The sequence below is a fragment of the Sinocyclocheilus anshuiensis genome, unplaced genomic scaffold (genome assembly GCF_001515605.1).
Source record: "Sinocyclocheilus anshuiensis isolate Anshui unplaced genomic scaffold, SAMN03320099.WGS_v1.1 scaffold24, whole genome shotgun sequence".
Taxonomy (NCBI): Eukaryota; Metazoa; Chordata; class Actinopteri; order Cypriniformes; family Cyprinidae; genus Sinocyclocheilus; species Sinocyclocheilus anshuiensis.
In genome coordinates this window covers 774,011-785,245 of record NW_015557090.1, presented here as the reverse complement: position 1 = coordinate 785,245, position 11,235 = coordinate 774,011, and the positions used below count along the sequence as shown (strand labels likewise).

Below are 11,235 nucleotides of genomic sequence, written 5' to 3'. Positions count from 1 at the left end.
TATATATATCTCAGTTCGTATGGTATCGCGATACTACTTGGTATCGTGATACTTCAGCTGGTATAGTATCGTAACGTGTTTATGGTATCGTGACAACCCTAGTTGCCAGTACCTCGCTGTAAAGGTTGTGGTGAAGTCCTTGTCCTGAGCCATGACTCTGCAGGAACTCGCTCTTCCACAGGCGGATGGTGTTATCGGATGAGCAGGTGAGGAAAGAGCTGGGTGAAAAACACGCCGCAGATGAATCTTCAAGCTCAGGGTAGGTCTGCCGAGAATATTCATGCATTAATAAACTGGCCTAACATATTATTCATCTGATAATCCCAACATGAACGGTTATGTCACTAACATACCTCCACACTCCACACACATCCGCTGTGGTACAGAGCTGAGTAGACCTTCCCGACATTTCGAATGTCCTGCACGTCCCATACGTACACACTGTGGTCATTATACACACACGTCAAGTGCCTGGTCACAGGGTCAAAGGTTAAAGCCAGGGTATCTGGATACTGTGCTTCTGGGTTAGCGCCAAACAAATGCCTATGAAAAGAGAGTTAATCAAAGAAAAATGTATAACATTTGATATTAATATATATGTTGTTTTTAACAAAAAAATATTATGTTTAAACCATTATACAAGAACTCAGGTAATGGATTGATCTGGCCAGCATTACTCACACCAGTGTTATTTTAGTATGGTAATATTCTAAAATAGTTTGTTAATATTTGGAATTTGAATATTTAAGCCATATGTTGCCTTTACATTAGGGATGCACCAAATATTCGGCAACCGAAATTATTCGGCCGAAATGTATGTACATTGATCAATGATTATATGGGAGTAAAAGTCTTAATAAATCTGTTCATCATATGAAGTTATTCAGAAGACTTAAGCTGCTTAATTCATTTGTACTACTTTTGCTATTAGGGATGCACCGAATATTCGGCAACCGAAATAATAAGCGAAAAGGCCGAATAATATGTACCGAACAATGACTAACGCGATCAAATAGAGGCGCGCACTAATGCAGCAAACATGTTGGCAGTGTGAAAGTATTTAAAACTATCAGAGAAAGACGCAGAAATCATTACAAGCACGAAAATAAACGGTTTCTGCCAAAATAAAAGCCGAGAAAAAGCAACTCCATCAACATTCATAAATGATAGTATTGTAATTTTACTGTCGTTCTGTAAAATAAAATAAAAAAGTAAGACAATAATAATGATAATAATTACCCTACAACAGCTCTATTAATACATTTATTATAACATTCACACACAGTGTTCAAATTGGTTAAAATGGAGTCTGGGTTTGGAGAAACACATGAGCAAATGAACATCTATTTCATCTGAACAGACCAACTTTGAGCAGACGGGACAGTCAAATTCAGCTGAAACAAACAGAAGAGACAAAAATCAGGGATGCACCGAATGTTCGGCAACCGAAATTATTCGGCCGAAAACAGCAAAAAAAATATATTTCGGTGTTTGGCCGAATAAGCGAAAAGGCCAAATAATATGTACCGAACAATGACTAACGCAATCAAATAGAGGCACACACTAATGCAGCAAACATGTTGGCAGTGTGAAAGTATTTAAAACTATCAGAGAAAGACGCAGAAATCATTACAAGCACGAAAATAAACGGTTTCTGCCAAAATAAAAGCCGAGAAAAAGTTATAACATTCACACACAGTGTTCAAATTGGGATCTGTAATATATTCTAATGTTTTAAAATAATTATTTTCTGCTCAGCAAGGCTGCCTTTATGTGTACAGTAAAAATTGCATGCCTGGTTCAAGTGTCAAAAATGGCCTAACTTAAAATAATTTTAAGTTAAATTGTGCTTTGTTGGTATAATGTCTGCTAGAATGTTAAAAAAATATTCAGGGTCTGTGCAAGAAACTGAACAGTATTTATATAATTTCTTACCTCTGATTCACGCAATGTCCGAACTGTCCTGAGCGGCGGCGTGTCCTCCTGAGCGCGTTCTCAACAGCAGGCACGTGAGGTGTCGCCTTCTTCTTGCTTTACGGCGGATCGCAGACTTATAAGTGCATTACCGCCACCTATTTCTCAAGTAGACCATTGACACTCTATCTACAATCTCAATTAGGAGTTTCAATGGTCCATTTGAGAGATAGGTGGAGGTAATGCACTTATAAGTCTGCGATCTGCCGTAAAGCAAGAAGAAGAAGACGACGCCTCACGCGCCTGCTGTTGAGAACGAATGCACTCAGGAGGACGTGCCGCCGCTCAGGAGAGTTCGAACAGTTCGGACATTGCGTGAATCGGAAGTAAAAAATGAGATATATATATATATATATATATATACTGTTCAGTTTCTTGCACAGACCGATCGTTTTGTGTCTTTACACATCAATGTATCGTCACGAGGCGCAGGGTTTAATTTGGCTTTGTTTGTGTATGTTTTTTTGACTCTCAAAACCGTGATTCCCATTCACCTCCATTATAAGACTGACAGACTGCAACGGTTTGTGTTAAAAATCTTCGTTTGTGTTCTACTGAAGAAACAAAGTCACCTACATCTTGGATGCCCTGGGGGTAAGCAGATAAACATAAAATTTTCAGTTTTGGGTGAACTATCCCTTTAAGTAAATATTTTTAAATGGTTTTGTAATTGATTTTTTATTTGAAAAGCAGGACAAAAGAGTAAAAAGCACATTTCGGCTATTTAATTTATGCAATGGTGAAATAAAATGGCAAAATAGGCCTACATGGGGGAAAAATGTGAAAAACCGTGTTCGGTATTCATTATTCGGCCCAGTGTTTCATTTTGTTCGGCTTCAGCCAAGAATTTTCATTTCGGTGCATCCCTACTTTACATTCTGTTTTTTAAAGCTGCTCACCTGATTTGCCACAATTTTATTTAATATTCAACGTGTCATTTCCCCTGGACTACACATGAATTTCTCCTCCCAAATCCTCATTCACGTCTCACTCCATCTTTTTTACAGGGCATTTATTAACACAAACATCAATTTTCCATCTTTTGTTTACTTTAAGGTGGAAAAACACTGTAGATCAGATATATTTTTTACTTGTCAAAATAACAGAAATCAATATCTTATCTAATTCGGTCAATACAACAAGTCAGATGTTGGAAAATTAGAAATGAGCGGTCTGCGAGTTCGTACAGAAATGCTTTATCTTGAGGGTTTCAGTTTTTTTTATCTCTCCTCACATTTTTAAACACACATTCAAGTTCGAGTCATGTCGAGTTTATTTACATTGACATTTATTTCCCACAGTTTATAATGAATGGAAATTATAATTTTCATTGTTCTCTATACAGAGTTAAATTGGAAGAATTTTTTTGTGGAGTGAGGGAAACTAAAATACAAATGTATAGTGTTTAAAACATTTGTAAATGTTTTATGTACCAGCATTTTACATTTCAGAATGTAATAAAGTGTGATTTATTTATTTTATTTATCTTTTTTTTTCAACTATGCAATTTCAACTGGTCACGACTCACAACTATTCCAGAAATATGGCACACCTGTATCTATATTTGTTTTTGCAGTGCAAGTTGGTGTTCACACAGGAAGTGTCCTTGCATTCAAAAAAGCAAGTGGAGTGCAAAAAAGGAACAAAAACAGTGGTCTCTAGACACATCTGTCAAAGCTTAACTAATTTTAACATGCGACTTAAAAAAATGCCACTGGCATGCAACCACACAATAATGTTTGTTTAAATAGCAAAGAAAGGAAACAAATGTGTTTTGTGTGATTGATTAAAAATATCAACAGATTAATAGTTGCAGCTGTATTACACTCATTAGTCCAGGCTTTTCTGACGGTCTCTTACCCTGGCTGGGTGCCCTGAGACACATCTACTCCCAAGCAGTGCGGCCGGTACAGAGTGCTGATGTAACGCAGGTCCTGTGGGCTGAACACACGCACTGTGCCATCTGCACAACCGCAGAAAACAAACGTCTCGCTCACCGATAAGCACTGTGCTGATGTTGTCTACAACAGCAAAACAAAGACACATGACAGGAATCTTTAGGAATATCATCCAATAAATCCTATCCTACTTGTCTCCAAGACATATTATGCATTTAGTGTTTGAATTTCTTGAACTGGCTTTAAAGAAATAGTTCACCCACAAAACATTCACTGAAAATGTAGTCAGGCCATCCAAGATGTAGATGCGCTAGTTTATACTGGAACAGATTTGAAGAAATTTTGCATTACATCACTTGCTCAATGGATCCTCTGTAGTGAATGGGTGCCGTCAGAAAGAGAGTCCAAACATCACAATAAGCCACAAGTAATCCACACCACTCCAGTCCATCAATTAATGTCTTGAGAAGTGAAAAGCTGCATGTTTGTAAGAAACAAATCCATCAATAAGGCGTTTTTACTTTGAAACCTCACTTCTAGCCAAAATGCCAGAATAATCAATTAACAATGCTTCCTCCAATGAAAAAGTCCATCCCCTGTTGTCCTCTCGCTTCAAAATCCGCTGACATATTTGTTTAGAACTGTTGTCACTTGTAAACAGTGTTTTCTCTGTGCATATTTCTCTCCTGATTCAGACAAGATGACTTTTTCCACTGGAAAAAGCAATATCGTGGATAGAGGACTCGTATTTTTGCCGGAACCAACATTTTGAAAAAAAAAGCAACAAAAAAACAGTTTTAATGATGAATTTATTAGAAAAACAGAAAGAAAAAATTTTTCACTTCACAATATGTTAATTGATGGACTGGAGTCGTGTGGATTATTGTAGTTTTTATCCGCTGTTTAGACTCATTCTGACGGCACCCATTCACTTGCGCATCAAATAAAGCGAATCCATCCATCATAAAAAGTGTCCAAGTCTCCGGGGGGTGAATAAAGGCCTACTGTAGCAAATCAATGTGTTTTTGTAAGAAAAAAAATCCATATTTAAAACGTTATAAACAATAATATCTAGCTTCCGCTAACTGTCATACGCACATTCACAATAGAACGCCTTTCTGGCGAATGACGTACAACAGCAAGCGGAAGCTAGAGATTACGGTTTATAAAATTTTAAATATGGATTTTTTTTCTTACAAAAACACATTGATTTGCTACAGGAGGCTTTTATTCACCCCCCGGAGACGTGTGGGACACTTTTTATGATGCATGGATGCGCTTTATTGGACTTCTTTTGGACTATTGAAAAATAACACCCACTCACTGCCATTATAAAGCTTGGAAGAGCCAGGATATCTTTTTAATATAATTCCGATTGGATTCGTCTGAAAGAAGAAAGTCATATGCACTTAGGATGGCTTGAGGTTGAGTAAATCATGGGGTAATTTTCATTTTTGGGTGAACTATCCCTTTCAGCAATGAAAGAGGGGCAAAGTGTGTTACTTGCCTTGAGATCAACCCAGGAATCCAGTTGTCTGTTGCTATTGAACTGGCACAGCAGACCTGTGTGTGTGATGCAGTAGGTGCTGCTGGACATAGAGCCACGGCCACACGCCAAACCACAGAACTGACTGTTCTGATGCTCCCCGAGCAACCCTGAGCGACCAATCAGAGGCACTGTGCTGTTCACCTGGAGGAGCCAATCGGTAAAACATATGATCGTCAACAACAGATGATCTTCACAAATGCTTCAAGAAGAAACTATGTGCATATTTAAACAGAAGGTTTGTGCTCCATCTGGCAAGACAACGAACCCACAGCCACAGAAGGATGTGGGCAAACACAGGAAATGGCATTGATCACATCGATTCAGATTCACACTCAATTCTTAGGTTGTGTATAAGACTCAACTAGACATGAACCAAAACACAGGACACACTGAGCTGAAAACCAAAACCTGTAATGATTATTAGCCTTCGTTTGGCATAACCAGTTAAGGCCCTTTCACACGGTACGCGGCAGTCGCGAGTGTCTAGTTCATTCTAAATGAGAGACATGCGGAAAGCGGCAAAACGCTGGCCGTTTCGTGGCAGGCGCCGGCAAAGATAAAAATATTTTATCTTTTTGTGAGTGGCAGCCACGTCGGTTTCAACCAATCAGTGAACAGATTACTAACAACCAATCATAGAACATTTAACTGATTTTATAACGGCCTATTGGAAAAATGGAGAAGATTGTTTTAAGTGTAATAGAACTTTAGGCAAATCATCAAAAACATCTTCACTTGTGCCAATGAAAAAAAAGGTAAATAATGACAACAATTAATGACAGAATGACACAAACACAAATTTCCGTTATGTTTTATTTTGTTTTTAGCAAATACAAAGGTGATGTTGACAATTGTAACTATGGCAACGTCCGCTCCGAGACTGCAACGCGACCACCGCCTCAACTGGACAAAACGCTTCCACTACAAGAGAAAGCTGCAGCCGCGCGGCGATTCCACCGCTCGTGTGAAAGGGCCTTTAGACATACGGCATTTCTAATTACTTCCTTTCCATTTGAAAAAGTATTATAAACCAAAGAAAAAAGATATATAATATATATACAGTAGGGCTGCAGACCGGGCGGGCATACAAACGTAACGCCAGGTTCACACACGCCGTCTGTGGTGCGTATTTTTTGCGCGCCCATGTTAACGGATCAGAGCATTAACATTGCATGCGATTGCGCTCCGGCAGTGCGTTCCAGGAGAGGTGCGTCTGCAGCAGTCATGCTGCGATCGTTTCCGCACGGAGTCTATTTCTGCTGTGCTGCAGGCGCTGAAAGTGACAGCGCATTATTCGCAGTAAAAAATAACATGGATTGGCACTGAAATTTCTGCTTCTGCACCGCATACACATACTGTATACGCACTGCAGACGGAGTACATGTGAACTTGGCGCAACAAATCTAGTTCAACAATTGAGGCAACGCCACAAAGAATTCTATGGCCAATGCATGGCAAAAAAAATCTCTGGACACGGGATTTTTATTCTATTTTTTTCTGCCATATGTCTATTCTAGAGACATTTTGCTACACCTTTACTTAGTGATTATTTTGCCTTATGTCTGTTCTAGAGACATGTTACAGCTTTTTGATAAAGCTCTAATTTGATTTATTTTGGAAATATGTTTCAAATTCACACTGAATGCATTTGAATGCATTAATGACTGTAAAGCATGTCTGTGTGTGTCAAAATCGTGATTAAAATCGAAATCGCAAAATTGATCAAAGAAATCGCAATAGGTTTTTTTTGTCCATATCGCACAGCCCTAATATACAGGGCTAGCAAAATTGCTAGCCCAACGTCCCGGGGCTATTGTGTTTTTCATTCGGGCTACCAAAATGTTTCACCACCCTGCCCGATGGGCTATCTTGAACAGTGATATAAAATTCCTTCCTTGATTTGCGTTGTTCTCTAGCGAGTGACATTTGCATCTCATTCACAAAGCTAAAATCAAACCATTCTGTTTTTGCTTTAAATTTTGAAATTATACAATCTAATTGCAATCTAAATAACATGTATTTAGCATCTTTTTTGGATCGTGATTAAAATGCAGTGGTTGACTCTGATTTTAAATGAAAAAAGCACAGCCAAAGCCTCAGTGTTTATATGAAGAGATTTATTTTATTTGTATTAATTATTTTATTTGGGATTTGTTTTAAAATTTCAAGTTAGTTTTATTATTTGACATATTTCAATTTCACAAAGAAATCTGCAGCATTTTGTTGAAGAAATAATAAAAGGACACCTCTTCATTTATAATTTTTCTTAAATCTCATTTTGTTAAAAAGAAAAATTGTGAGAAAATTGTATTGTGAAATCAGTATCGTGAATCGCATCGCATTGTGATTTGAGTGAATCGTTACATCCCTATATGCTAATAGTTTTTGCTGTGGTATAAAACAAGCATTCTGTTATTTAAATAATAAAGAGCAATATTTTTTTTTGCTCATCTGCAAAATTACCCAATCTAGATATATAAAAAATAAGTTAAGTGTTTGAAAGAAGTCTCTTATATTCACTAAAACTGCATTCATTTGATCCAAACTACAGTTAAAACGGTAATATTGTGAAAAATTTGTACAATTTAAATTAGCTTTTTACATTTTAAAACGTAATTTATTCCTGTGATGCAAAGCTGAATTTTCAGCAGTCAACACTCTTGTATTCAGTGTCATATGTTCTTTCAGAAATCATTATAATGTGTTGATTTGTTGTTTAACCTCTTAACTGTCACCCGTCCCCTCTGTGGTACGTTTACTTCACTATATTACAATTAAACATTTTAATGAGTACGAGTACAGGAGACCGGTATCGGTGCATCCCTAATATTAATATAGAAAATAGTTATTTTAACCTCTTTAACTGTAAACTTTAAGTTTACTTCACTATATTACAATTAAATCCTAATCTAATCATGACTATCAAACTATATAGCGTTGAAAAGGTCTAAGACTCCTAAATAGATATTTTACCAATGTTTTTTGTTAAAATCTATTACTTTTCCTAATAAGAGTGCACCTCAAAAATCTACATCAACAGGAGTTCTGACCTTTGTCAAAGAAAAAAGTCTTCTTCGTTGCCTTTTTCTCTATCACACTTTAGAAATCATCAGAAATTATATATCAATTTAAATCTTAAAATCTCAAAATTCATCCTTTGAAACCCATTTTAAAATCAGACATTGCATTACCATTAAATTGGAACATCAATATGTTACAAAATGTTTTAATTCATGAATTATAAAAATGTAAGTTTGGATCGTGCACTTTCAAGTCTATGTTCAAAAATGTGAGTGACCGTTAAGGGGTTAAGAAACATTTATTATTATCAATGTTAAAAACAGTTGTGCAGCTTAACCCTAATAAGGCTTTTTGTAACCATTTTTTTTTTTATAAAATGTGATTTAAGACAAATGATAAATAAAAAGGTGTCCTCTTATATTGTTAGGACAAAATGCTGCAGATTTCTTTGTGAAATTGAAACACTACTTTGCTGCGCTTATGAACACTGTTTTCTTTTCATCTTGCCTCTGTATAATGCATACTACGGTCTAAAATTTTCTAAAGACAGTCATTTCCCCTCAGAGATACATTCATATAAACTCCCACTCCCAACTGTATCGAGATTCGTTTAATATCTCAACCAACTTGAATCATCACCGGATCGGGGTGAATCGTTCCATCCCTAATATAGACTCTGTGGTCTATAGACTTTAGACTTGTAGCCGGTTTTAGAAAATCAGTTCAATACTTCATACACTTAAATGACCATTTATATTCAATCATTTTTTTCAGTAAAGTATTGATTTTGTCTCACACTTTTTGACTCTTTTTCTAGTGTTCTATTCAATCATTTAGTTAGCTATACTGAATTAGTTTTAGGTCAACAATACATTTTTTCAGGCATGTGTATACACACACACACACACACACACACACGTATATGTATGAAACAAAATACTCAAAAACACATATGCAAGCACTAAAATGCACCAAATATATATTGTTTGCATATATATTTGTTTAATATTGTATTTCATGCATCAGGTTTTTATGGCTCATTTGCAATTCATTGCAATTAAGTGATTGAGAGATAGACAAAAAAGCTTGTTGTTTCATATTTGACATTTACTTTTTTAACATAGAAAAAAAAATTGAACATTAAAAAAAAAAAAAAAAGATAAATGCAAAATCGAGACAAACCCAAGCTGCTTTAGCCTAGCACATGTTCATCTTGAATTATTACTAACAACATAAAAGTTATTCTTACTTTTACATTATAAAAGTCATGAATGATTTCACAGCAAAAAAGACTTTACTTGTTAAAAAAGCATGAACTATCAAACAGAGGGCAGGAGGCATGAAGTAGACTGTGTACAACAGGTTTATCAGCAAAGTTTTGATCATGTTGATCATTTGTAGGTCCTAGAAATTTGCATATCAAATATGATACAGTAGTCTAATATATTCATAAATAGACATTATACCTATTGGTTAACAGAATGTTACAACAAATGTTTACTGTAAGTTATGAGAAAATAAAATCTTTTAAAATTGTAGCTAAAATGTTGTAGCAAGCATTGCCAAACAAGAATTCTGTTCAGTCTATTTAAACCCCCAAAGGGGCGACATATCACAAACATTAAAACAAATTAAAACTACAATTCTTGTTGTTTTTGTTTTAAATCACTAATTTGTGTTATTTGTGCCCTAATAGCAATAATTTAATCTTTTGATGTCTCTTTATGGTCTTGCCCTTTTTAGGGTATGGTTTGGGGCAAGTTTTAAAAAAGAAGAAAAAGAAATTAATACTTTTATTCACCAAGGATGCATTAACTTGAACGTAAGTGACAGTAAAATACATTTATGTCGCAAGCTATTTCTAGAACTAATAATTTCTGTTCTTTTGAACTTTCTATTAAAAGAACACAAAACCATTAAGCAGCAAGAACACTTTTCAACATTTATAATAAAAACAATTTTACCAGTTTTCTCAAAACCATATGATTACTTGCTTTTGATACATTATTTGAACTAATTATTGCCTCATTGCTATTATATATGTATTTTAAGTCATTTTAAAGGCTATTGTTCACTTAGGTATATTTTTATTACCACAAAAAAAACTTAATTAGAACTATCCGATTACTCGATTAATCGTCAGAATAATCAACCGATTACTCGATTACCAAAATAATCGCTAGTGACAGCCCTAAGTGTGTGTATCAGTACTTTTTGAACATTTCCATCACATTTTAACAATACCGTGTATTAGGGTTGTGACAGTGAGGACATTTTCCCACCGGTTAATCAACGCGTGACAACACCGGTAATACCGGTATCACCGCGGGGGCGGGGGCTTCCCTCTTTTCCTTCGCTTTTAAATAGCTTGTAAAAGCGGTGCGCGCATTTAACTTTCACTTTCAAATAGCAGCAATTCGGAGTAAAGCAATTGTTCGTTTTTAGTTAGTTTGAATTTTCCCTCTTTTCCTCGCTTTCCTTCGCTTTTAAATAGCTTAAAAGCACCGTACGCATTTTACTTTCACTTTTGAATTAGCGGCAGTTCGACGCAATTGCTTGAATGCAACAACAAAATACAACGTCAAACTCACTTTAGCGTATATATAAAACATAGAACTTTTATTAACAAAACAAATAAAAATACACCATGCTATAGGGCAAGCTATGTCTAATATAAAATAACAAATAACTTGCATAAAGTTTAATAGGTATACTAAACTGGAAATAAGTAAACATGTATAATATAAAACCAAATAAATAAGAAACGTAGAATTTGCAAAACAAAAAAGAAAG

The 11,235-nt window shown here is 35.6% G+C and overlaps 1 protein-coding gene across 4 annotated transcripts in view; it reads right to left on the bottom strand.

The window, feature by feature from the left end:
* Nucleotides 1-11,235, bottom strand: part of LOC107677089 (mitogen-activated protein kinase-binding protein 1-like) — a 51,033-nt gene that overhangs the window by 25,173 nt on the left and 14,625 nt on the right. For all 4 annotated transcript variants that reach the window (XM_016471883.1, XM_016471884.1, XM_016471885.1 and 1 more), the window contains 4 exons: nucleotides 5,380-5,562; nucleotides 3,835-3,995; nucleotides 354-543; nucleotides 113-265 (listed from right to left, as the gene is read on the bottom strand). In XM_016471883.1, coding sequence (XP_016327369.1) covers nucleotides 113-265; nucleotides 354-543; nucleotides 3,835-3,995; nucleotides 5,380-5,562 — 687 coding nt within the window. The remainder of the gene's footprint in view (nucleotides 1-112; nucleotides 266-353; nucleotides 544-3,834; nucleotides 3,996-5,379; nucleotides 5,563-11,235) is intronic.